The sequence below is a fragment of the Venustampulla echinocandica genome (assembly GCF_003357145.1).
Source record: "Venustampulla echinocandica strain BP 5553 chromosome Unknown scaffold_3, whole genome shotgun sequence".
Taxonomy (NCBI): Eukaryota; Fungi; Ascomycota; class Leotiomycetes; order Helotiales; family Pleuroascaceae; genus Venustampulla; species Venustampulla echinocandica.
Window position 1 is genome coordinate 251,285 of NW_022474208.1, and position 27,139 is coordinate 278,423.

Consider the following 27,139-nt stretch of genomic DNA (forward strand, 5'->3'; position numbering starts at 1 on the left):
GTTACAACTCCCTAGCCAGCGCCACGCTAAAGCAAAACAAAACCCGCCCATTTTATCCACCTCAAGCAAAAGCAAAATCCCCTCCATATCCAGCAGAACACCAGTGCAGCAACTGATACCACCTAACCAATCCCACCCATCACAAATATGGCATAAAGAGCGCTTCACACTGAGACAGATTCATAGGATTCACCGCCTTGGCAATCAAATCAATAACAGTTTGGTTTGCAGGCAAAGCACCAGCCGGTGACTGCGCAAGACTTAGTGCACGCTTGACGATGAGTTCGCTATTATTCTGCACAGTTTCTCTCAACTGTCCCTCTCCCATATGACCCGACCTATGATTGCTGGTAAACCAGAAGATCATCTCGTCTCGGACGAACAAGCTAAGCTGTTGCTCGAGTTCAAATTCCGGCTCGGTGAGACAGCGGGCAATGGCCATAATGGCGCAGCTGAATATCCCTTCCGTTGCGAGTGGGCCCATGAGGGTTTGTAAATTGGGCGTAAGACGGAACGGAACAGGTTCCGGATTGTGGAAGAAGGCCTTTCCTGCTGTCATGCACGGCATCAATTCTGAGCCCCATACATTGCCGGTGCCGCGAGCGATGTTGAGTTTCTGTGGGTATCGGTTGTGCATATGTAGAACATATGTCATAAACGTAAGGGCAGCAAACTGGTAAGAGAAATGTCGCCGGAAGAGCCAGAACTCCGAGAACGAGGGGTATACCTTGGTGAAGTACTCCAGGGCGATAGTGTGGGGAACCCATCTCTCTTGAATGGCGGTAAAAGTCTCCAGCTTGGCAGTCATGGACTGGTCGGGGTGTTTCTGACCACACATTAGCAGATGTCGTACGTCCTGCAATAGATCTAAGCTTACCTTGGTCTCTACTAAAGCCCTCATTTTCTCCATGGTGAATAGAATAGGGTCGTCCTTCGACATGCCACTCTTCCTACAGTGATCCTCAAATATGCCTTGCAATGAGACGTAGCTGGGATCATCTTGGACCATGCGGATGTGTGGAGCAAGAGGGATCATCAGGGGAAGATGGAAATTCAAATTGCGGCGTCGGCTCTCCTTTCTCTTGCTCAAGGTGCCATTGAAGTGTCTGAACAGCTGTAATATTCGCTCTTCGCGCCTGCAATGACGAGCGGCTGGATGTTGTATGGCGAAAGGATGGACACTACCATCATGTCCTCGAATCTTTAATCTGCGATGGCAGACACCAATACCGCGCACCAGGTCCACGTTTGGCAAGAACCGCTCAACACGGATAAAATCCTGATTCTTGTCTTTGTGTTGTAGGTATTGTCCCGGCACTTCAACCTCATCAAACTTTTGGAATCGGAATTCGCTGAGATGGTGGCTATACGCCTCTAGGTACGCAGATGGCCGTCTTCGATCGAGTTTTGCCTCAAATTTATCACGCCATTTGCGAAGTTTGTGAATGTACTCATACATTGTAGGCTTCCTTTGGACAAAGTCTACTTCGAATGAGGTGCGAATGTGCGCAGGGAGGATGGTCTCGGCAAATCTGGTAATGTTGGCCTCTGTTGCAGACGGCAGCTTGACATCCTGGGCATATGATGTGGGCATTCTGCCAACGTAGGAGAGAGCATCATTGAGCAGCGCAGTAATCAGTCGATATGCATCCTCATCGGGTGGGCATTTGAAGTGCTTCGAGATTTGATCCACCATAGACTCCATTGACAGGGCTAAGAGGGGGAAAGCAGTCTTGAGCACTGCAAGAATCTCTTCGGTGTGCTCCCAGGGCGGTTTCTTTTGTGGTGCTTGGGACACTGGTTGCTGAGCATTTGCAACGGCGGTGTTGGCCATATTGGTATCATTCGGAGCAGTATTTGCTTCGGCTCCTTCTGCCTTGACAGTCGTGTTGCCCTCGGGGTTTGCGGTCCCGGGCCTCGAGCTAGCAGAACTTCCTGGTCGTGCGCCGGCCATCTCCTGCCGTTGGACTTGTGGCGAGCTGCTTGCCTTTTGAGCTGCGCTACCAGCATTTGCTTGTTTCTGAGCCTCAGCTCTGGCTTTGAGTTGTCGTTCCCTTGCCTCCTTCGCTTCCTGCGTCTTCTTGATAGCAAGCATATCCTCCCGATTGGTGCGCAATTGGAAGTAAAGAGCTTGAGGGTAAGACTTCGCAATCTTGGCAAGAATAGCGTGTGCCTTGGGGGCTTCTTTATGGCCAAGACCAGTCAGTAACTGGGGAATGAATGTGATCCAATACCACACAGGCGTCTCGCCCTTGTACTCGTCGAATTGTGCGGAGAGGGTGCCTTCAGCATCGTCGAGACTCAAAAGCCAGAGGATCCGAGTGAGTAGCTTCCTAGATTTCGCGTTCTTGAAGAGGCCCGCAGCCTCCAAATAGCAACTCAGTGCATTCTTAGCGTATGCGTAATTGGTTGGATTCTCTTTGAACAGACGGTCGTTGTAGTAACCCCATTCGGCCCAAGCCTTTGGAAGCTTAATATCAAAGAACAGTGCCATGCCGTAAGCCTCGGCTGCCTCATCACGCTGACCCAGCTTCTCCAAGAACATTCCTTTGAGGGTATAGAACTCGGCCTTTTGGTTGGGGCCAAAATAATTGAGATTCGTGTTGTTGATCACATCAAGACCGTTTGTGAGTTCCGAGGGATTCTGGTAATGGCATTTTGCTTGTTCTCTAAGCTTCAGGAAAGCTTCTTGAATCTCGATGTTTGGCAAGGTGTAGATTCGGCTGAGCTGGCTGATACACACTTCAGGAAGTTGATGCTTGCGGGCGACGTGGGCAAAACGGTTGATAATCCAGGCAGTTTCATGATATCCACGGTATGCGAAAGACGCACCGTTAGCATTCTGACCTTGTTGAGGCAGGAGGCCTAGGTAAGTGGTGTTTATCAGGCCAAAGATATGTTGCCTCCAGGTGACCAAATCTTGCCAAGCGGTGATGTCGTCCCATACATTTGGAAGTCGATCACGCCAAGTCCCGAGGAGCAACTTCAATTCGCCAGATTTGACGTCGAGGTTCCCCTGATTGGTCTGCGACAGGCTCTGGCATATGATACTTGCATCGTGTAGTTCCACAAGCTGTTGAAAGTTTTGAAGAAGAGGTATATGCGCATTCGTAATGCGCTTTGGGAGTTGGTGCCATTTGCGAATGGACAACTGTATTGCCTCGTCACAGACCTTGCTGAACTCGGCTTGAGTTTCAGTCTTGTTGTGGAGCTTCAGCAATGACATGAAAGCCTGGAAGAAAGTTCGCCTGGGTGTAGGCGCATCCATAACACCCCTGATTAGGTTGTCGAGCGACTCGCGATTTTCAGGCGTCTGCCACATATCGGTTTGCTTCCATGCACACTCCAAGAGTAGGTCTTGGAAATTCTCGTGCTTGGCAAAATCGGACAAGATCTCCCACTGTTGAAGCTTCTGGGCGCATAGAACCCAGTGGTCTTCCCAAAGCATGTATTCACCCTGGGAAAACGGAATAGCACCGGTACGAGCCTTGATCTGCGCGGCCTCGTACATATGCTGAGCTTTGTCCCACATGCCGTTCTGCTCATATGAAAGGGCAGCATTTGTTTCCACGAATTGACATCTTCGGCGCCATGTCCCGTAATAGAGATCGTCCTCTTGCAAGCCAGCATACAACTCAACCAATGCATCCAGATTGCTTTCTCGAACTAGAGGGCTATCAACTTCGGGGTTGATCGCAGCATTCTCAAGCTGTACGAGCGCAGTGTACCATGCGTCGTATGTTTTGGCTTCAAATTTGAGAACATGAGGTGGAATCTTGCATTCTGGCCATGCTTTGGCCGCCCCTTCGAGCAAAGATTGAACCACGTTCGGCCGCTTGTCGATTTGGCGAGAGTGGTGGTCTTTTGTAAGCAGTGCAACCATGCCTCGCTCCAGGTCGGCACGCTCGTCCTTGGGTGTAGCAGACCAGAACATTGGGAATAAGGCCACCCAGATCTCGTGGGCCATGTTGGGATCTAGATGCTGAAGTTGACTCAGTGGGTCGATGATATCGCGAACTTTGACATCCCCTAGTTCAGCCACAAATCGCCTATGCGAGGTAATCAGGCTATCAAATTTGCTGTCCGATGGGAGCGTGGGGTTACGGGCATCTCTAGCATAAGTCCCGAAGATGGTTGAAGCAGGCATGACGCGGAAATCCTCGGAATGGAGTTGCACGGAATTATTTACATCCATGGCTCCAAAGAGCAGTTGAGACGCCTGTGCAAGCCAGTAAGAATCGGCCAGGGTATCCCAATTCTGGGTGGTGATGACATAGCTCAGTCTTGCACTGGCGGTTTTCGACTGACTCTTATCGAAGATGGTCATAAATCGATTGCGCATGTCAACATCTTGCGCTCGGGTCCCAATCAAGAAGGCATGCTCCATACGAACCGTGAGCTCCGTCCGTATAACCTTGGGGTCCTCGTAAATACGTATCACGAGCTCCAAGAAATGCATCAATAGAGTCTGATCCGTGCGATTTTCAAAGGTAAGCATCTTATGCAAGACCGCAGTCTTCTCCTTGAGCGTTGGCCAGGATCCTTCCGACTTGAAAACCCACGTCTCCACCATGTCAAGGATTTTCAGGCACAGAGTGTTGCTCATCGACTTCTCAACAAGGTTGGCAAGAACGCTGAGAAATGGGCGTCGATTCTCTCCGAGGACATCCATGCGCATCGCAAGCACATCGATCGCCTTTAGCATGAGCCGGGTTTGGATGTCCAGGTCGTAAGTGGTCATGACACCGGCGGGTTCCGCCTCGCCTGGCCTAGCAGGAGCAACCATCCCGGATTGGCCGGTGACCGCATAGTAGTGAGCAACATGGTCTCGAGCAAGCTTCGATTGAAGAGCCTTCATAACGGAGGGGATATGCTGATCCATTTCCGAAGGCTTTCGTTGTGCTATGGTCCACAGGATGTTGATGCCAGCGGCATAGTTGCTGTTTGAGAGTAACTCAATCGCCATGCTCGAGAGGAACTTGATGATCTCCGATGTAGATGCCTCCGGCTCGCCTTCGGCATCTGCGTCTTCCATTGGAATATCGTCAGGCACGGCATCCAATATCCGTCTGACTAAAGGTTTTGATTTCCGACCGCCATCCCAATTTTCGTCTGCCGCATGCAAGCAATCCTGGATTTCTGGGTTGTCTGACTTCAGAGACTTCTCGAGAATATGTTGTAATGTGGACATGTTCTGGAGGACCCATTCGTCAGGTTTGGCATTGACAATGATGCGCACTATCTGGAGAGTGTTAATCATGTTTGTGATAAACTTCTCGTCAGGTTTGTCCTTGTCGGAGTGTTCGCTAGCAAGAGCCGCCACGGTTCGGTCGCTTGCTAAGACTGTCTCTGTCACATTGGGGAACAGATCGACCTGGGCATCGCCCCAGTATTGGGGCTGGAGAAGATTATAAAGAAGGCCCATCGCCTTTTTGCACATTTCCGATGGTGGGGGTTGCAAGCCTGTATGCGACGCTCCGGCATCTTTGGTTTTCGCAGACGGGAGTGGGTAGCGCTCGCCGAGAGATGCGATGAACTCCACAAGATATTTGATCATCTTAGTCTGAGCCATAACTGGCGTTTTGTATTCGGGCTTGTCGGCTGCCCCTGATACCGAAGATCCTGTCTTGGATGGGGTAGGGGAGAGCGCTTGCTCATTGAGATTTTCAAGCTTTCGCTTCTTCGCATTTGGAGATTCAGAGAAAGCTCGCGTGGGTGATGCATCCTTGCCTTCAACGCGCTTCTGTTCCCACAGCCATATCATGGTCATTAAATTGAGGACCAACTTCTTGCTCTCGTTTGACGGGTTTGGGAACTGTGCCACCTTACGGAGCGAACCGATGATGAGGTTGATAAACTTTTCCCGAGATTCATAGAACAGATCTGGATGCCTGACCAGAAAGTGGAAGATACTAGTCATCTGCTGCACATTTTGACCCTCTTCGGATAAGATACGGCGGGGGGCTGCGGCCCAGACCGGGTTGCGATCTCCTGGCACAGCGTTGCACCGCTTGGGAAGGACGGGTGCGATGAGTTCCAATGCTTGAGTGACGAGAGCTCTGCCTTCGTTTTGGTTCGTCTTCAACAGCGAGAAATAGACCTGCTGGACAATCTTGGCAGGGGTCTCGTAGTGAGCTATGAAGTAGCCAATCACTACATAGGCGGCATGTTTGTTGATCACATCCTCAAGCCTAATATATGTCCAGCCGAACTTGATGATATCCTTCCTGGCGTCCTGCAAGATTGCATGGTGATACTTGACGAGCATTGCGGTTAATTGAAGAACCTCCATTCGAGTGTGGTCAATGGCAGGCTGAGTCAAATCCTCGTTCGAGTCGCCAAGGCTAACCTTCCAAATCTTGGTGTGAATTGACTCGATGACAGCTTTATCCATAAGCCTTGGTGACTTGGGGTTGGACGGATTGGAGGTGCGCATGACATCCATAGCAATGAGCGGGTTGACTAGATAATGAAGCAGGAAAGCTTTTGTTTTTTGCGAGCCGGCCTTTCCAGCGTAGATATCTAAGCTGCGCATGACGACAGTTTTCCATGTTTCCATAGAATCGCTGCAAATAACATGACGGTAAATGTGGTCAAAAAGCGCTTGGGTGGGCTTGAAATCCTCCGCGGTGACCGATTCAACCAGGGCAAATAGCGATTCGTAATCCTTTGGATGGTACTCGAGATATTTGGTGAGGATGACCATAAGCTGCTCGCCAGCTTGCTCAGCAGCAAGTCGAAGGCTTTTTGGCAACGTATCGGTGCGGAGATGAAGCTCCAATTTCTTGCCAACGAGCTTGAACCACGTCAGGGTCTCCTTCTTGTCCATCCACGATCTAGTGCCTTCGACCTTGCATATTGAGTGCATGATGTTTACTGCATTAATGACGGCAGTATACCGGCTCTCTTTGTTCTCGGCCCCCATATCCCCACAATACTTGATCAGCGATTCAACATTGTTGACAACAACATCGCGAAGGGCCCCACTATCTGGGTGCTCCAAGACTTGAGCTAGAAAGCGACCGTATTTTTGGTCCTCGATCTTGCTTAGCAGCAGTAGCCAAACCTCCTTGGGGTATCGATTGAGGTATTCATAAAGGGGGGCTCTGAAAGGGCTATTGCGGGTTCGGCGTAGCTTGTCCTCCAAGTCCAAAACCGTGTCAATGAGTCTTTCCTTGAATTGCTCTGCAGCTGGAGGCAGCAGATGAAAGATGTTGAATACGGCAGCGATGATCTTTACAGCTTCATTCTGCTCAATTAAAGTGAACGATATCCGTTGGAGCATGTTTGGCTCGGCAAGAATTTTGATGTGGTCAAGCAAGCGGGACCCAATTTCAACCTTGAAATACGTCGTCAAGAGTTGCAAAAGGCGAGCTAGGCCATCGAGGCCATGAGTGCTTAAACGACGCGGATCCTGGAGATTTGCGAGCACAGGACGGAGCCCGTTTTGAAGGAGCTCTTTGGGAAGCTTTGTTGTCTGGGATAGGACGACCTTCAAGGCATCGTTCGCTGACTCGATTGTCTGCTTAGACTCTGAGTAAAGGCATTTGAAGAAGACGGATACGATCTTCGTCCGTGTAGGATTGGCAGGACCTTTTTGAAACTCTTCAAAGCCCATCGCTGTAGTCAGCATCTTGATGCAGGCTACTCGAAGAGTGATGATGGACTCGTGCGTTCGGTACTCGGCTGGCTTTCCAGCTAGAGACTCATCAGGGGCGTCTGCTAGGGCCAAGGTTTCCATGAGCAGACGATTGAGGTGATCATCAAAGGGAACAAAGTCATTTTTCAAGCCCATGTAATAAGTGACTGCGTCGATGAAGCCAATCTGAACACCAAAGGGAAGCGCTCTCAGCGGTTTGCTGTAGATTGGTGACAGACAGCGTTCCTTGGTAAACTCAAGCAAGTCATAAATCTCAACCCCGAGCTCTTTCGCGATGATTTCCAGGGCTTGCTTGACTGCTTCGCGGACATGTTTGTTCATATGAGAAAGCTCGGTGTTCAAGATTCCGCAAAGTTGAAGTAGTCGAGAAGCGCGTACCTGAGGCTGTCCTGGTTGAGGTGCAGCAGGAGGAACGAGATCTGCTTTGGAAGCATTCTTCATGCTGCGTCGCAGGAGAATTTCAAGAGTGTCTTGCGCTCCTCGTCGAGTCTTCGCAGGAAGATCAGGAGGCATATCCTTGATGACATACAGGAGCGCTCTTGCAAAATCAATCTGCCGATCTTGGACCCATGCATTGCCCATATTGATGTCAGTAATCATGAAGTTGATGCCCAGACTTCCACCAGCCTTGGTAAACCACTCCTCCTCATAGCAAGCATGGCAAAAAGTGCTGCTGAGATAGGTGAAGAATGACAATCGGAATACATTGTCGGACGACCCAAAAATTGTGGCAGTCGAGTCATAGACTTCTCGGATTGCAAGCTGCGCAGCTTCACGCACTGCAGGCATGTCGGACGATAATGATTGAACTATAGCATCGCCAAGGATTCTGCTGTCGATGAACAGAGGTCCTTCCCCTGCCTTAACATCAAATGGTTGCCTTGTTCGCTTCAGGTCTAACAATGTCTTGCCCACTTCGAGAATAGTGAAGTGTCTGCAGATGTTGGTTAACAGTGCCTGTGCTTCAGCAGAAAATTCGGGAAGGGAGACGGCAAAAATGCAGGCCTTCAGAAGCTTCTTCAGCATCGCATCCTGCTCATCCTTCTTGAATACGGAGCGTTGGCGATCAGAGGACTCCAGTGACGACAGATCGACATCGCACCTTCTTGCCAGCAAATCCTGAGCTTGCAGACGAACCAGTCGTGCAAAATCGTCGGGAAGATTGTCGATGCCGAGGCGCAATTTGAGTTGCGTCTTGACAAGTTGGAGAGCCTGCCTCTTGTAGTAACTATCCGACTTCTTTGCCGCAGCGGCCTTTGGAACCTCCATCAATTTTCCGATGGCAAGGTCGATTCCAATCTCAGCGGGGAATGCTCTGTCTTTCTTCGAGCCAATCAATTTTAGGTCAAAGCTTGTTACATCATCAGAATACTGCTGGAAGGTCAAGGGAGGAGCGCCAGTCATGAATTTTCTGTTACGACCTCCCAACTTGCCTAATATTCGCATTGTTGTATGGGCGTAAAAGTGGCTGTAGGGAGTCGGCCGCAGATGATCAAACAGAGCAGTCATTAGCTCGTCAATAACGGGAGCCATAATCGGGTCCAAATAGTCGGCCGTGAGGTTGTCAACGCAGAGCTCCAACGTCCGCAGCCCTTGGCCGACGAGGTCAGAGCCGGGTCGCAGCGCAACGACGAGAGGCCGCATTAGGTAGCTCAGATGAGGAAGCAGATTGCTCAGTCTTGCTGGCACTGTAAGGCATAACTCTACATAGAGATCACGATCCGCTGGCTTTCGTGCTGCCAAAAGTAAGTTATTGAGGACTTCCAGGAGCATCTCCAGAAGTGGAAGGATTTGTTTATAGAGATGCTCAAACTTCCCGCCGCCGATGCTTCGGAAAAGGGATCTTAGAAGCAGGAAGTAGTTCATGGGTTCTTCGGCAGTTGTTGACAGCTCTATCGATTTCGTAACGATATCAACGACGTGAGGCAGCAGTACCTGTTCATTTGTGTTCGAGAACAGCGTGACAGCCATGAACGCCAATTTGAATAGGCGAAGAAGAATCGATGATTTCTTCACATCAGCAGTGCCCACCTGATCTATACGATCCATGAGGAAGCGCAACAGCATGCCTGCGAAGCTTGGTGAGGTTGCCTCGCTAGCAAGGAAAAACTGTGGAACGTGAAGGAGGGCGGTATGCTCGAAAATCATGTCATAAAGCTTGGGGATTTCCTCATGAAAGACCTCATGGAATGTCGCCGGATCAATACAATGAAAGACTGTGGCAAAGGTCTCTAAAAGGTCCTTCTCCTCCTTGCTGCTGGAAATCATATAGTGGTTTGCCATGAACTCGACCGGTGATGAATACTGAGATTCCGTCGCTGGCTTTTCAATCTCGTAGTATCGAAAGACGTAGGCACCCTCGCGGAACAGCTTCATGATGACCTGAACTTCCTCCGCCGAAAACCCGTACGAGACATCCTGCCAATGAGCCGGGGCGTTGTTGGGATCTATCGGCGTGCCGACATTGCATGCTTTCAGTTGATAAAATGTATTCTTCAGTCCGTTCATGAGATTTTTGAAGAGAAACTTGTTATCAGCAACTGGATCAAGTCCACGATCACGCGGGTTTGATGTTTTGATTGGCATGGCCGTGAAAATGTCAATCTCGTCCCAATCAGGCGGGTGCTCCTTGTCTGCCAGGTACTGCTCAGGGGGAGCATCGATAGACTGGTTTGGGTTGAGCTTGGAGAGCTTCACAGCATTGGGATATTGTCGATTCATGGCGGCAAACTTGTCTCCAATCGCGTTCAGTATCATAATAAGATAATGGCGAGCATCCTGTTTGTTGTGCATTTTCGCAATGCATTCGGCCATATTAAGCAGCAATTTGGCGCTCATGGTCTGGAAGCTGGTGCCCGGAAAGTCATCCTGCAAATTCTTGGTGTACACTTCGACGGTTTTCCGTATCTGTTCCGGCTCGAGCGCCTCTCGAACATGATGAATGAGGTCGGCAAGCATGCTATATGCAAGAGGCCTCATCGTCTCATAGACCGTCAATCCGTCACCAATCAGCGTCTTCTCATCAAGAAGTTCGCCGATCTTGGACACGAATATCTTACGGAAATTGAAATTGATGATGTGTCGAATAGCAACCAATAGTTCTTTGCGCGCCCCAGATTTCTCACGCGGGCAATCCTTCAACAGCCGAACTATTATATTTGGGAGCGTTGGTAAGAAGTCGTTCAGTTGCTGCGAGTAAACACGCAGGAGGTATGCTAGGAAACTCATGGTCTTGACTTGAGCGGTGATGAACTCTCCGAAAGCCGCCCTGTTCTTGATATTTGGGCTCACTCCGGTGAAGATTGTGCCCCGCGCCGCAGCATCAAGATGTGCCTGCTCTTGCGGTTTCGCCTGGAGTAGAAGGACAGTCTTGATGAGGGGCACAAAGAGCTTGACGTTCGGCCCAACAGTTGATCGATATACCTGGAAAATAGATACAACTATGATCGGACACTCTGCCAGAACCTTAAACGACTGCATCCCCTTCAAGAGCGGCCGGGTTTGCTGTTGGGGGTCTGCACCGAGATCTGCCACCGATGCAACTGGCGAACCGGGTCGCGGTGAATTTTGGTAGGCTTGGGAGCTGCCTGGGGTCGACAGCACCACCGCTGCAGAACTATCCAACTGATCCCGCACCACAGACTCCATCTGGTCAAATAGCTCTTGAATGAGGGTCAGAAAAGGCTGCACCTTATCTTCCAGCACCTTGGTCTGGTGCCGCATGATGTCCATAATCGTCTTGACGCATAGTGACGCATTTTCCTCATTATCACATTTCACCAAGTTCATTAACAGATCCACCGTTTCCTTCGCATAAGGTTCGAATGACTCGGGGGGGTTCGTAGGCAGACGATGGAGGATTTCGAGGGTCGTGTTTCGTAATTTCTGCAGAGGTCAGCCTATGCGCAAAGCCCGATATCAGATCAAGGCGCTCACCTGCTCAGCAGATGTGCTGACGAAAACCGGCGGGCCTTTGAGAATGTTGATGAAGATGGGCATGAGCTTCTTCAAGAAGGCTGGGTATATAGGGCCCGAAATGTAGTGCTCAAGGTTGTCGCGCAGCTGCGCTGCGGCCTCAACCCTGATTTTGACATCTATATATACCAATGTCAGCTGGAACCCAATTGGAGAACTCCGCGCATGTGTGCGATCGAAGGGACGAGGTGCAAGATTTGAGCTGCAAAACAGGGCTTCGCCGTACCGGAATCTACAGAGCTTAGTCGCTGCACAACCAGGTCGATAGTGCTCGCAGACATGGCTGCGACATTCGCAATGGCGCAAGCCGTCAATATAGGGACCTCATTCGACAAAGGACGGGCTTTGGGCGTGTGGATTGTGATGCGCCGGGGAGGGAATCGTGATGGGGCAGCCTAGGTAAGGTAACGGTAAAACCTCGCAGGATACTTCGCACTCGGAACCAGATACCTCTAAATAAGTAGAGCGGGAGTAAAAGAGAAGCCTCTTTTGATGGGATTTCGTCTCGTTGCGTGGCGACGTGTTGCGGTGGTAGGTTGTCGTAGGTGTTGTCGTAGTTGTCGTTGTGGTTGTGAATGTACCAGACGAGGCTCTCAGAAAGCGTGTAATTATTATCGCGACTTTCCATCAAGGCGTTGCAACTCGCCGCCTGCCAGGTCGGTGGGCGGTCCATTTGACCCTGAACGGCGTGGTTCACGTGACTTTGACAGTGGATAGCGCAGGGGCACGGATGGCCAATGACACGCGTCAGTCCGGACGTTTTCAGCCAATAATCCGCCCTCGTTTATTGGTGGGCTTCTCACTGCTCGGAAAGGGGCTTAAGGGGGGAGGAATTGGCAACCACTACTGCTATTTACTATCTCAAGTATATTAACATTCAGGATGTAGATGTCGAGAAGAATTTGCTGAACTATTGCTCATATGGCCACGAGACTTGCGAAGTATTTGTATTCGGTCCATTCCGCAAAACGCGTCCCTTGGACTTTTTAATGTATCACAAGTTCTGGCAGGCGTAAATCAATATGGAGGGATATTCACAGTCAAACACAGAGCCATCACCTGCTTCGTGCCAGGACATCAGAATCAGAATAACTGACATACTTATGCTCCAACTACGAACCCATTCTGCCATAGCTGATCATATTTATGGGACTGCTCGCCTCCGCACCCTTAGAGAGAGTTAACAATCGTAGTACCATCTATCCTTCGCCCCTTTTTCATTCATTTCTTCCACTTCCAGACCAGCAGCTTCTTCTTACCCCCGCCACCCTTCTTCTCGGGCCACTCCACCCACTCGACCCCTTTCTCCCCCTCGACCCTGATAAACTCGCTCATTCCCTCCACGACTCTTCTGCTCGCCAAATTCGTCTCCAACACCTTCAAGATAGCGTCTCCAACCCCACACTCCCTCCGGCCCCAATTAACCAGAGCCCTTACAGCCTCCTTCATGATGCCCCGCCCTTGGAACTCCGGGTGCAACCAATACCCAATATTACAGTCCCTATTTCCCTCGCCCATAGGTTCTCCAGATCGGAGGAAAGTAAAGCCATCCTCATCATGCGGCACAAGCGCGACACCTCCAATCCCAGTTCCCTTCTCATCGGGGCTGCCTACCCTGAGACAAGAAAGTGACAATTCGGCCTTTCCACTCCTCACATGCTCAATCCACCACTCGGCATCAGCGAGGGTGTAGGGCTTTGGCGGGCCGATCAGGGCGTTGTTTACGGACTCGATAGAGAGGGCTGCTTGGTGGGTCGGGGCATCGGTGGGGTATAGCTCTGTAAGGTAGATGGCTTCCTGGGAGCGGGTTGTGAGAGCAATATATGGAAGATTGGTGGTGGGTGTGTGGAGGAGGGCGTATTTGCTGTTGCTCGGGTGTTCTGCATTGTGGCTATCTAGGTCTCGAGCTGCCATGATGTCTAAAATCCGGCTTTAGTTATCTTTTGCTTCTCTGGAAGCTGTTTATCTCGGGAGAAGATAGGGATGATATAGATTTCGGAATTGACTCATGCTCGTCGACTTCAACACCGTAGGTAGGCATCGTAAATCCGGCGTTCAATTGGTTGGGCTATTCCGGGTCGCGGCGTTCGTCCGAACTAGCCAATGGGATAGAGAAGAGATCTTATTATACTCCGTAAGACTGATAATGAAGGTGTAAGCTGACGATCGATTCAAGAGAAATAGACGTAGATAGGAAGATGGCAGCTCTAAGTTGAGGGGCGGGATTAAGACCCCGTCGTGGATGATTTAGACATATATATGATCACGCTCTCAAGGTCAACCCGAAGTCCGTACTAACGGCCCTTGGTGCGCAAGCTGGCGGACAGTAACTATGGCAGCTCTATGGCCAAACCAGCTTGGTCCGGGCATAGTTATTGCTGTGATTTGGAAGGTCTCATTGTGCTTATATCATGTTATAAAATTCGTAGCCCCGGCACTCGCGACTGGAGAGAAAGGCACCTTGGACCAACAAGAGACGCGCTGAGTCAACAGCTTGGTTTTAGACATGCCAATGCTGGTGCCGCTGATGAAGTGGTGCGGGCCGGTGTTGCATAGAGTGGTAAGTCATTGAGCCGTTGGAAATGTCTAAAAGAATGGCAATAGTCGTCTCCGAGAAGTTGTAGATGTGACGAGGATGACACTCGATTGAATGTCGAAGTATAAGAAGTATCGGCCTTGGATGAAATCAAGGCCTCGGCACGTGAAGCAGAAATAGATCAAAGTTACAGTACAAGACCTCGCAATGTCACAGCTTTAGGGGTGAATTTACTTCCTAGAACCCCAGATGCTTTGGAATGCAGGGTGCCATCCATAAGAATGAATTGGAACTTTGCAGGCGTTGTTACGACAAGAATAGCAGTGCACCATTGCCCAGCCACGATAATGCAGGGCCTCGGTCCGTCTTATCGCGTCCTTATCGGGATCCCAACATTAGAACCCCAATTCCCCTTGGCAAAAGCGATGGCTGTCCAGGTTTGGGAGGGCAGGCATCAGTTCATCATCCAGAGTCGTCAATACCTTCACGGTTAAAGGGCTAGAGAACCGTCTACAATGGCCGATCGTAAGGCCTTCTTTTACGGTTCGTCCTGTCGCTTCCTCTCATCATGTCTATCCACGGGCCGCTGCTAATATATTCACCTTTTAGGCACTTTGGTTAGCCACACCTCGCCCAATATCCTTTAGAATACTATACTGATATATGCCGTATAGATGGTCCGGGAAGTCTTATATCGAGTATGTTATGGCGACGAGAGGGCAGACAAGGACCCGATTCTCGGACTGCTGGCTGCCAGCCTTACCATTCAACCCGCCATCCTCCACGACTATTGTCGGCACCGGGTCCTTAACGTAGATTATCCGGGGATTGCTCCGCAGAAAGGCCATACTGTGCGAGGAACGTACGTCACCGGATTGACGGACGCTGACATCTGGCGCCTGGATCATTTCGAGGGCAGCGAGTACGAGAGGAGGGACGTCCAGGTTCAACTGCTGAAGAAGGATGGCGAGGTCGGGGCTAAGGAGAAACTTGTGTATGCGGATGCGGAAACGTATGTGTACACGGCGGGTGAGGAACATCTCGAGGAGAGGGAATGGGATTTCGACGAGTTCCGCCGCGAGAAAATGCACCGATGGGTCGGGTCACGTCAGGAGTATGAAGGTGAGTGATGCAGGTGAGGAAAGGACAGGTGGATTGTCAGGCTGATGAGGGGCAGAGGTTGACGAGGCACTTGCACGCAATGGCCATGACCAGACGGGAGGGAGAGGCGTCCAGAATTGTTCATATGGGAGGGAAAGCGAAGGGGACGTTCTGAAGTCGGCCGTTTAACATAGATCCATTGGCCATGGAGACGCGGCATTTTCAGAAGGCTGGAGGCTCGTACATACCGCGTCAGATACCACGTAGAATACAACACATTTGACTCACAAAGTCATCGCACATGATCTCGAGCATTCCGCAGGGCCCAGGCAGCTTGGATCAAGCAGCCTGATCCTTTCCATTCTTCTCCAAAGCCGCATGACGAAACAGAACCCTCTTTTGCATACGAAGTAGCGCCAATGGGGATCAGATCGAGGGGCCACGCCGTTCTGCGCCACCCCGTCACGAAACAATTCAGTTGAGCAGAAGCAGCAGCAGCACGAGGCCTTCGTACTTCCTACATTCTTGCATGAGGATGGCGGGCATCACCGCGTAATCAAAATCATTCGAGCTCCAGTCGAAATGTTTCCACTCACACGGCGGCGTCCAGATTCCAGCGACTCCAAGGGTTGTTGGGGCTGAGCGAACGATGGCTGCCGAACAGGAGTTAGAAGCGGGCGTGCTGTACGCCAGCGGCGAGGACGCAGAAGGTTGATCGACGACGGGACCGACTTAATTGATCCTGCTACTACGGAAGTATACGAGGACCGAGCTAAAAGGATTTTGTGCATTGCTGGCAATTTAGAACCCGCTCGTATATTAAATTATCAACTCGGAAATCGACAAGACCATTCCCAGGCAGCAAGTGTGCATGTACATGCACCGCCACAGCCACGACTCTGGCATGAATGATGAATGATGAATGCTCCGCAAAGTCTGGTCTGCCTTGTGGCTGAGAGGCTGGCGGGGTGTGTATGCAGGGCGAACGCCTCGGTACTACTTTGTACTGGCCACTGGCTACTGGAACGAACGTTTCGATGTTTCACGGCGAGCGACTGGCGGTTGGGTGCTGGGGAACATATCCACACGGACATCAGCGAGGAGAAAGAGAGCAATCGATCTCCGAGGTGCCAGTGCCTCGGGCGTCCCTGGTGAAGATCCGGCGTTTCTTTTCCTTCGACCCAACCGCCTCGAAGGCCAACGACTCAGGAGGCAGGAGGCAGGAGTCAGGAGGGAGGAGGGAGGAGTCAGGAGGGGGAGGGAGGAGTCAGTCAATGCAAGTTACTATTCCTTCGAAGGAAGTGTGCTACGCAGCGAGTGCCTTTTCTCGTGTGCGTTGCGTGGTACAGACTGCCACATGCTGAAGAGTTTCCTGTTTCTTGTTTCCTGTTTCTTTGTGTCTGCAATTGCGTCCAATGATGACCCCGATCCTCAAAAGATCCTCAGATCCTCCTATGATCCCTCCTGGTGAGACGATGGAAGTTTCACGGCACCCGCACCAAATCCCGCCGGAGTGGACTGTCCTGGGGGAGAAGGGGGGCAGATCGGACGAGGAGCTCGGACGAAGAGTCTTCCTTGTGGGCCAGTGTGTGTGTGTGTGTGTGTGTGTGGGGTTCCTATAGGGGTCCTGGTGGTACAGTACCGGTACAGTCCAGTAGTACTCCGTAGTATCACGATGCGCGATTCACGATCCACGATTCATACTTAGCAGCACCGCAATCCAATCACGGAGCGGTCGGCTTTGGCCGGGTCTTGTCTTGGACGTGTGTCAGGTCCGCATTAGGAAAAGGGGACGCCGGGTCGTAATTGGAGGGGAGGAGGCTGTGGCGACGGGGCCAGGGCTGGGCGGCGGCGCAACGCCTATCGCTTGGAGCTTAAAGCCAGAATCTGCCAGATGCCGAGCATTCCCCTGGCCGGCTGAAGGCTAATATAAGATAAAAGATAAAAGAAGACGCCGTGCTGACTATCCGTCTTATCCCACGCCCCCCTTTGCGCCTATCCCCGTGCAGTGCCGTATCACTGGCGCCGGTGTGTGCGGTAGTGCTGTACTTAGTGTAATCCCTATTATTCCCCAATCCCTAATCCCTCTCTCTCGCTCTCCCAAGTACAGCCTCTGCACTGGCTCTACCCAAGGTACACCACACCGAGTCAATAATAGGCTCTCCAGGCTCTCCTGACTCTCCTCCGCCCCAGCGTCAACCCTCGTCCCCAGCATACCCGCCCGATCCCAGCTGGGGGGGAGTAGTCGTCGTCGTAGTCGTCGTCGTAGTCGTAGTCGTAGTCGTAGTCGAAGTAGCGCCGACATGAAAGGGATGGGATGGGATAGGGGTCGGGGGACGACTCGTCGCCATCCCGCCATCCGACCTCGCCCATCGAGCATCGTGAAACAACCGCCTGGCCCAACCATCGCGCTGCAATGCGCTGCTTCTGCGCTTTGAGCTGCCCAGTCGAGGGGCCTCCTCCGCCCGTGGTCACCTCGTACCTCCTACGCACCGCTGCCCAGCCTCCGAACAGCACGAAGTACAGGTGAACTGGGCCAGGTTCGCCATACAACGTAGCACTGATACCCCCCGACTCCCATACGAATACCACATGTACATGTACGGTACGAGCACTCCTCCACTCCTCCAGACTCCTCCAGCGGCCGATCGATCCTCCCGCCTAAAGGAATGCGGGGACATGCTGGGCTGGTGAGCGTTTGAAGGGAGATGGTCCGTAGCCCGTGGTCCGTAGTCCGCCACTCGCTACTCGTAGCACCGAGTACTGTAGAAGCGTCCAGTCGTCCAGTCGTCCAGTCGTGCACAACCCCAGTACCCAGTAGTAACCCAGTCCCTGAGTCCCCTCGTACCTCGTCGACCACAGCCTGTCTGGTCGTAGATTGCCAAGGACCAATTATAGCACATTGGGCCGATCTTCCTGAAGCTCATGCTCCTGTTCCTGTTCCTGTTCCTGCTTCCTGTCCCTGGGCGCGCGCGCAAACGCAGGGGCGAGTGCATGTGCAGGGGCGAGTGGAACGGCCGCACCCCCGGTCAGCCCCCAGTCCTGGGCAGTCCGCGAGCCTGAGTCGGGGTCTGGGAGGGAGAATCGCATCGCATAGGAATATATATAATAGCCACCATTCCCGACCCACCACTCTGTTTCTCCCTCCTCACCACCTTGGCATCCGACCTTCTCACTCTTTGATTTTGATTCTTGATTCTTCCTCGAGGCTAGCCCTCCTGCATCGCCTGTCTTCTTCTGTCTGATCCTCCGTCTACTACGTCTACCTCGACAATTTACCTGTGGCGGGATCGCTTTAACCACATTCCTTCAGCCCTCGATATAACCATCGAACAACACTCCTTCTCTTCGCACTCGGCACCATAAAGCAACGCGGTTGAACCGGTTGTTCATTATCCCTCACGAACAACGAGGTACGTGGAAATTTGGGGCTTGGATCCCAGAAGTTGTCTTTGTGTTATTCACCTCCCACCCGCGCATCACAATAGATCCCGCGTTTCTATTCGTGGCGACTGCACTTTAGCGCTATTATTGTCTTTCAGCAATAGCTGCGATTGTCTATGCCCTTTTATTGTTCAGCAATAGCGCCCACCGCCAATCTTTGTTTTTCCACCTGCATCTAGTGAACAGCCAGAAATCTCTGTTCCTTTTCTTCTATATATCAACATCCGCTTCCGCTTCTAACATTTCTCTTCATAGAACTCCACACCACAGCTACACAGCATCTCACCTTCGAGATCATCACTCTCAGAAAAACACCCACACAGCTCTCTTCACCAACAAGAAAATCATATCAACATGTTGTACTCATCCGCAGCAGCGCTCCTTGGCTTCGCCGCCTTGGGAAGCTCCCACATGATCATGAACACTCCAATTCCCTTTGGAAAATCATCCCTCAACAACTCGCCTCTTCTGGCCGACGGCAGTGACTTTCCCTGCAAGCAACGCGGCGGCGTATACGAGCCCGAAGGAGCCAGCAACCCCATGCCCATCGGCTCAACCCAACCGCTGAAGTTCACTGGGAGCGCAACCCATGGAGGTGGTTCCTGCCAGATCTCCGTCACCTATGATGCCAAGCCAAACAAGAACAGCGTCTGGAAGGTCATCCACTCCATCCAAGGTGGCTGCCCCGCCCAGGGAGTTGAAGGAAACACTGGCAACGACGCCAACGCGGCTAGCCCAAGCACATACTCCTTCAAGGTCCCTTCGGCCCTCCCAGTTGGCGAGGCAGTGCTCGCCTGGACATGGTTCAACAAGGTCGGTAACCGTGAGATGTACATGAACTGTGCTCCCATCACCATCTCTGGCGGCTCTGCCAAGCGCAGCGCCCGTCTCGTGCAACGCGACCAAGCCGCCTTCAACGCACTCCCAGACATGTTCACAGCCAACATCGGCCCTGGATGCGCTACAGAAAACGGCGACTTGAAGTTCCCCAATCCCGGCGCCTCCCTCGAGACGCTCGGAGCCCCAGGTGTGAAGTACTTTGATCCTGTGGGAGCGACTTGCCAAAAAGCAGGGTCTGCCCCAGTTGCAGGATCCTCGCCATCAGCAGATGCAGAAGCCACTAAGTCCACTGCTAAAGCTACTGCTAAAGCTACTGCGGCCCCAAGCCCTCCAGGAGGTGTCTTCGCAACTGTCGAGGTCGGTTCTAAGCCAACTGGAACCGGCGAGGCATCAAAGCCCACGGCAACCGGCGAAGCATCAAAGCCTACGGCAACCGGCGAAGCACCAAAGCCCACGGCAACCGGCTCAGCGCCAACGCCAACTGGCTCAGCACCAAATACTGGCTCTGGCTCAGCTGGAGCATCGGCCCCGGGTACCAAGTGCGCCACTGAGGGAATGTGGAACTGCATCGGCGGGACCTCCTTCCAGCAATGCGCCAGTGGTACCTGGTCCGTTGTGCAACAACTCGCTGCCGGTACCACATGCGCCGTCGGTCAATCCGCTGCTATCGACATCAATGCCTCGAAAGGATCCAACGCCAAGAGGGCTGTCAACTTCTCTGCATAACCGTCTTCCTCACCAGTTCTTATTCGCCGGTCGGCTGAGTACTGATCATTCGCTTTGAGCCGCGCTTGCGGTTTAGGGGGGGTTATAGCATTGCCATGGCGTTGATATTCCGATTCTTTAGACTTCTTGTAAATAACAATTTTTCTTGCTTTCTTTCTTGCCCTTGAGGCTTTACAAATGCATCGGTACCTGCCAAGAATTGTACACCACGTGTTTCATCTGCAATCAGTCACGCGATAGACCAGTCAATAGAACGTCTGAATTTTGAAACGTTTTGAAGCCATGTGAAAATAGAATTTTGTGACATGCTTGATGTAAATGTGCAATGCTGCTAACCAATAGCACCTAGACGAATTAGAACAGGGAGTTGAGGCACACCTTGGCCGTCCATCGATGGGGAGTATCTCCGACTCTCTATGGAGGGAGGCTCGGTGGGGCGATACTAACATAGCTTTGATCACTTGCTACAAGGCGGCTTAACATTATACCAGTATCTGTGAGTATATCTCAGCCTTGTAAATATACCACTCTTCGAATACCAAGCAGACCCCAAATTTTCGTAGCGTGTTGGGCCAAGCACTAGCCAAAAAGCACCTCAATTATAATTTCGGAAGCAGAGTAGGGTGACCTTGTCAAGGCCGCGGCTGCCACTAAAGTAGCTTCGACCTAATTCCTACGTGGATTCGCAGGCGTACGATACGTGTAGATAGTCACGAGTAGCCTTGGTGTAACTCCACTCGAAGCCATTTGTGGACAAATGGTGCCAGCGAAATGGCCAACGATATCATACTCGAATAATTCGTCGAGTCCGGTGCTCAACATTAAGTCGCATATCTCCTAAAGCTTCCAATGGCGAAATTTCGCTGTCGAGGCATTCCCCCGATGAGAAAGACATCTCTGGCTACATCATCCAACCGAATCTCTTCGGCCTCCGAGTATAGTAGATATTCCATTACCAATCGTGGCAGTTTTTCAACGCTTTCCCTTCTTCTTTGTAGAAGAGTCTATCACAAACTCGCCTTTGACAAAAGCATCTCGGGCTACGGTGTTGATGATACTGAATCTTTTCGGCCCTAGTTGATGTCCACCATACCACCTCGTCACGACGACCATGACATTCCATATATCCATCAACTGCATCAAATGGAGAACCCGACCGCCAGCTGCTGTTTCGCCGTCGTCGTCACAGTCCTGGAATGTGACACCGTTGTCGCCTTTTATCCGCCACTAATGACTGGTCATTAGCATTCTGCAACTCCATCAATTGAGGGCAAGAGATCGTGAGAATAAGACTGGTTAGGGTCCGATAGGATAATATACAAGACAAGGAAACACGCTCCGGAAATACAAATTACGGCAACCCACCAAATAACGGGTATTTTACTTACAGCAGTGATGTTGTGGGTGGCCGAGCGGACCTTCTTGTCGCTATCGAGGAGGTGCTGGAGATATAGCTTCGCCTGCTCTGGCGACGAAACTGGTGCGCATCGAGCGACAAAAACAGACTTCAACTCCACCACTACATCGGATTGTGTCCATGGTACATGTTCCCCAATTATAACCCCAGGGTTATTCTCCAATATTGGGGCCAACTCTCTGGATTCCACTTCCGTAGTTGCAGCCGAAACATCGTCGTCTGAGCCATCCTTGCCTTGGGACGACAAGATGCCATTCACCTCCTCAATAACATCGAACAAACAGACTTGGCCAGGCTGGTACAGCCTCCCTAGCATATCCCTGAACACCTCGACCACATGAGCGGCCTCCCCTTTGCGGGCATTGTCTCCAGAGCTCTGCGTTCGGACAGTCGGGGGGACCGCGGGGTATTCGGAGGGAAATTGAAGTCTCAACAAGACGGTTTGTTGTGGGAGATGAAGGATATAGGCGCCATCTTGGTCAGCAGCTGTCAATGTATCATCTCCATAAATGGACTTTATTGCTTCGAGTTCATTTTCTAGATCTTCGTTCATGCTCAGGGTTGGTATCACTGCGGATGCTGTGTTGTTGTTGTTGTTATTGTCAAGCCAAGGATGGTGGAAAAGTCCGGAGAAACAGTTTGTCCGTGTCAAGCTTTACGTAAGGCAAGGTAGGTGATAAACAACTTTGGAGATGTCGAAGATGGAAATAAACAAACATGGCATTTCTAGGACTGTGGTTCGAAGGGCACAGTGCAATTCTACAGGGAGTTGGTCTATATCCCATAGTAACTAGTGACATTGCCATATGTGGCATCGGGCTGGAATTAACCATCGTTAAGTCAATGGGAATAGTTATACGAGATAGGCTTTTCAGGCAACCTACAACCCAAGCCCACCAAGTCAGCTATCCCAAATTCATGCGAGAGCAAGCTACCGGCCAAGGGAAATCGTTATGTGGAGGAAGGTCACCTCGCATCTGAAATATGCAGTACTTTCTCTAAAGGTTTCTTGAATATGAAGGAGAACAAGGAGTTTCAACTTCAAATGACGCCTCTGACATGGATACGGCTTCATCCCAAAAGCGATCACCACTGATGCAATAAATAATCTCCAGGACAGGCCTCTGACAAGGCTAAATCCCCCTGAACCACCTCCCATAGCCTGACATCTGGTAACCTGTCGATACAGCGACTTGAAAATTAGATCGGCGAGAAAAGAGGCAACGCGTATGGTTCCTCCTCCCTATTACTTCCATTGTTCATTATCGCCCAGCCAAGATCACCCACCCAAGGCCTTGCATCAACTCCATCACCAAAGGAGTTGGAGTTCCATCGTAGGATCTAACGATGAATTTTTTCAGTGAAGAGATAGCTTTCAGCTGCACGTCAATTTGCGACAATGCCTCTCGAATGAACTACGTGTCGTCGTGGCTTGCACTGATCAGACGGCTGGAATTTCGGCTATGAATGAGAGTTTCCAGCGTCGTTAGATTGGTACACTTCTCTTGAAGAAGCTTCAAACTGTACAAATCATCTTCCCTGAGCATGACTTTCCCTGGTTGACCTTCCACATTCTCCGCGACGGGGAAGTTGATGCATAGGTGTGACAACAGACTTGCGTTCACAGACCCGATGCAGTTGAGAAAGGACTGTAGGAGACCACCTTGGTGCTGCGTCGTATCCAGGAAATTAAAATCATTCAAACCATAGCACTGCGCAAGTCTCGTCGTGTACCTGTCGGTTGGTATACAGCAGTGCAAGCCATCGAAATGGTCTTTCTGGCGCAAAAGTCTCTACCACTTGAGAGCCTGTGTCCTGGAAAATATAGAGTGGGTGCGCCACGACGAGCACCCTTCTGTAGATATTATTGCGGACGTCGCCAGGCAAGCTGAAAAGGTTGATTGGAGCTGAGCTTGTTTGCTGTGAGAGAACGCCCTTTCCGATCTCGGGCCCGACTCGAGAGGACGGTCGTAGGAGGGGGACCTGAATGTCAGGCGATGTCGAAGTGTGTATGCTCTGTTGTTCGGAATCCATAGCAAGATGAATCGCGAGTGCAGAGTATTCTGAGAGATGTAGCAAGGCCAAGGAATCTTATGGACTTCGGATGGTCAGGCAAACACTGGGGATGCCAGGCGATTGACAAAGAAGAAGTACTTCGTAGCGAATTCACAAGTGGAGGTTTTGATAGCTACCTGGTATGTATCAGTTGGATATTGCGAACAGTGTCTGGTTGGGCGACGCGGCATCCACATCCACTTCCTTGAGATGGTATATATATGTATGTATAATGATCAAGCATGCATCTGTGGATGCAGTCTGGCCTTGAAGCTATAATGTAAGAGCAGAGAAGAGAAGAGAGAGAGAAACTGGAGGAAGAGCTGTTGGTAGATGTTGGGGCATGGGGCAAGGGGCATGGGCCACGACATGGGGCGCGGGGAAGAGTGCAACCCAACCCCCAACCCAATTACAAAGGTTGATCGTGCAGGACGATCATTGGCGCCGATCTGCACTCTGCACGCTCCCGATTAACTCATTCCGCTTTGGTCTCAGTCACTGATAGGTACCTAGGTACATGTACCTAGTGACTTTAGGTCATCTCCCGCTTGGAGGTGCGTTGCTTTGCCTTTAGCTAGAATCCATACTCATATATTCATATATTCATATCCATTGCTCTGTTACCACCTCTACGTACACGTATCGAGTGGCATCGGCATCGGAAATCCACCTACCTCGAATGTGTAATCATTTTCTTGACAAAGAAATAATTATAATTATTCTGATTGGGTCTAAACGCAGCTGATCTCTCACTCATTGACACTGACATCCTCCAATGAGACTACTAACCGACAACTTAATTTCCTGGAGTTTATCTATATACCATTGTTTACATAACCGTTGGGGTTTTAGTACCCCCCTCTATAGCTTGCTCTTGATCTCCGATCTATTCAAGAATTCCTCTACCTTAGCGAACTGGTAATAATACTCCAGCGACTTGGGATTTAAAAGCGTCCCACTCGGCTTAACAATCTTCCCCGAAACAATGTGCTTCACAGGGAGCTCAACCTTCTTTAAATTGACCGTTGTCTGTTACCCATTAGTTATCATCATTTCTCACTCCCACTTCCCCAGGCAAAAATTGAAAAGGGGGCCACTCACAGGAATATCGGGCGTCTCAAAGATATACTTTGGCACATGCCGCTTACTCAACTGACTCCCAATCGCCGTCTTTACATCCCTGACCAGGCTCTCGGTAAACTTATGGCCACCCCTCATGAGCAGAAATAGCATCACGCTCTCATCGGCATCGCCCTCCCTTCTCTGTCCTACACAAATACTATCTGCCACCCCAGGGAACTGGCCGCTCTCAAGAACACCATATATTTCCGCACTGCCGAACCTTACACCAGAGGGATTCAACACGCCATCTGCGCGGCCCAGGAAGAGAAGCTGTTTTGTTATTGGGTGAATAGCAGCGAAATCGCCATGTGTCCAGACAGAGGTATATTTTGCGAAGTAGGCTTGGAAGTAGCGAGACGATGAGTGAGGTGATTGGAAGGGGTCGTTCCAAAAGTAGACGGGCATATTGGGGAATGCTTGGGGTGCTATGAGTTCGCCTGCTTCGCCGTCTGAAATCTGTTGTCCGTAACCAGACGCAATGGTGCTGTCATAAATGGAGACGGGGGTGCCGAGGCTGGGCCCTTGGGTGCCACCTACGTAGACAGGGCTTAGGGGGTTTTCCTGTGAGCCGTTAGACAATCTATTTGAATGGATTGTAGGATGGATTGGAGGTGGGAATTACTATGCCAAAGCAACCTGCCTGTACAAGATAAGATGTTAGCGACTTAAGTTACTCGAGTTGTGCTTATGAATTCAACGTACCAAATCCGTCCCACCAGAGATATTCGCCAGATGAACATGTTTCGGAAATCCTACATCATAAAACCACTCAAACAACTGATCCGAAAGTACCATACCCGTGGAACAAACAGCCTTCAAACTTGAAAGATCAGCAATATCCCTTGGTGAGATCCCATTCTTCTGCAACTCATGCATCCACTTCGGACTAGTGCCTAACTTTGTAACCTTCTGGTCTCCAGTCAACTTCACGAACGTGGTGAGGTCGGGTTGAAAGGGACTTCCGTCATAGAGCACCACCCGTGCCCCTGCTATAAGGTTCGCGACAGAGGCGAGGTACATAATCCAGCCTGTGGTTGTGTATTGAAGTACCACACTCTCGGGACCAATCTCCCCATGTAGTTTCCCTTCTTTGGTCGAGTTCGCAAGACAGCCTCCTACGGAGTGGACGATACACTTTGGTGTTCCAGTGGTCCCGGACGAGTAAGCGATAAAGAAGGGGTCGCGAAAGGCAACTTGTTCGAATGCTGGAACTGAGGATGCCGAGCCTTTTGCAACCTCGAGAAAGCTGGCGAGTGTTCGTGTTTGAGGTACATGGCTGATATCTGCTGGCTGAGAAAATCGAGGCATTGATATCATTCCAGAGAACTCTGGCAAGTTATCCATTCCACGAACAACCTCTGACATTTTTTGACGTAGATCAACTTTCTTCCCATTATAGATGGCGAAGTCATCCATAAATATATACTGTTTAAAAAATAAGTTTCAAGTCAGAAGGAAATTTAGGGAATTGATACGAACCTTAGGTGTAACCTGCGTCGTTCTTTGCAACACGCCTGACACCCCCATATCCGTAGAACTGCTGCTGAAGAGTCCACCCAGCGTAGTTATAGCTAAGAACACCTTCAGCGTGTCCACAGAATTACTCGCCACAACCACAACCCTATCCCCCTTCTTCACACCATGGGCTTTCATCGCCACTGTCAATTCCGCAACCTCCTTCCTGAGTTGCCCCCAACTCACATGCCGTATCTCGGTCGCACCCTCCCGCACCTCGGTGACGGCAATCTTCTCATCTTCCTTCCCGATCGTCCCTCGCTCGGACGTCGATGCTCCAGGAACTCGTGAGTACAACATGTTCTCGGCGAAATTCAAGCTGACGCCTTCGAACCAGCGCGGTATCGTTTCAATAGATGCAGATTCATCAACGACTTGTTTATACGAGCCGCTGTGAATGATATCCAGAGACTGGAAGCATTGATCCCAGAACTGTGCACGATTTGAGATGGAATATTGGTAGAGTTCCCAAAATGTCTGAGGTAGATGTCAGCACGTGATATAGGACAATGCAATGGGAGACATTTTCTGTTGTTTCTGTACATTTAAATTGAGATTGTGCTTTTGATTAATCTGCTGCATCATTTTGTACATCTCTGTGCTTTCGGGGTTTGGGTGCTTCCAGAGCTCTCTGGGCACCGGCATGTTGACCGAGGCCATTTTGGGCCAACTAAAGAATTGACAACAGCGTCTTGGAGGGGGGAGAGGGGCAAAATATAAAAGATGCAATTGTAAGGAATGAGTTGTT

General features: G+C 50.8%; 6 protein-coding genes across 6 annotated transcripts; 2 read left to right on the forward strand and 4 right to left on the reverse strand.

The window, feature by feature from the left end:
* Nucleotides 1-139: 139 nt before the first annotated feature.
* Nucleotides 140-11,916, reverse strand: BP5553_05713 (uncharacterized protein; the record flags this gene model as incomplete). Its single annotated transcript, XM_032014336.1, has 4 exons — nucleotides 140-826; nucleotides 878-11,545; nucleotides 11,597-11,754; nucleotides 11,862-11,916. The coding sequence occupies 4 exons, from the start codon at nucleotides 11,914-11,916 to the stop codon at nucleotides 140-142; spliced, it is 11,568 nt and encodes a 3,855-aa protein (XP_031869017.1).
* A 940-nt stretch (nucleotides 11,917-12,856) lies between these two features.
* Nucleotides 12,857-13,549, reverse strand: BP5553_05714 (uncharacterized protein; the record flags this gene model as incomplete). The annotated part of the gene is made up of 1 exon (XM_032014337.1): nucleotides 12,857-13,549. The coding sequence occupies one exon, from the start codon at nucleotides 13,547-13,549 to the stop codon at nucleotides 12,857-12,859; it is 693 nt and encodes a 230-aa protein (XP_031869018.1).
* Nucleotides 13,550-14,686: 1,137 nt separating this feature from the next.
* BP5553_05715 (uncharacterized protein) lies at nucleotides 14,687-15,461 on the forward strand (the record flags this gene model as incomplete). The annotated part of the gene is made up of 4 exons (XM_032014338.1): nucleotides 14,687-14,714; nucleotides 14,781-14,788; nucleotides 14,846-15,293; nucleotides 15,349-15,461. 4 exons carry the CDS (start codon nucleotides 14,687-14,689, stop codon nucleotides 15,459-15,461), a joined length of 597 nt encoding a protein of 198 aa, XP_031869019.1.
* A 3,609-nt stretch (nucleotides 15,462-19,070) lies between these two features.
* BP5553_05716 (uncharacterized protein) lies at nucleotides 19,071-20,282 on the forward strand (the record flags this gene model as incomplete). The annotated part of the gene is made up of 1 exon (XM_032014339.1): nucleotides 19,071-20,282. The coding sequence occupies one exon, from the start codon at nucleotides 19,071-19,073 to the stop codon at nucleotides 20,280-20,282; it is 1,212 nt and encodes a 403-aa protein (XP_031869020.1).
* Nucleotides 20,283-21,254: 972 nt separating this feature from the next.
* BP5553_05717 (UPF0029-domain-containing protein) lies at nucleotides 21,255-22,252 on the reverse strand (the record flags this gene model as incomplete). Its single annotated transcript, XM_032014340.1, has 2 exons — nucleotides 21,255-21,509; nucleotides 21,671-22,252. The coding sequence occupies 2 exons, from the start codon at nucleotides 22,250-22,252 to the stop codon at nucleotides 21,255-21,257; spliced, it is 837 nt and encodes a 278-aa protein (XP_031869021.1).
* A 2,363-nt stretch (nucleotides 22,253-24,615) lies between these two features.
* Nucleotides 24,616-27,051, reverse strand: BP5553_05718 (Acetyl-CoA synthetase-like protein; the record flags this gene model as incomplete). The annotated part of the gene is made up of 6 exons (XM_032014341.1): nucleotides 24,616-24,783; nucleotides 24,856-25,437; nucleotides 25,499-25,516; nucleotides 25,579-26,301; nucleotides 26,356-26,868; nucleotides 26,935-27,051. 6 exons carry the CDS (start codon nucleotides 27,049-27,051, stop codon nucleotides 24,616-24,618), a joined length of 2,121 nt encoding a protein of 706 aa, XP_031869022.1.
* Nucleotides 27,052-27,139: the final 88 nt, after the last annotated feature.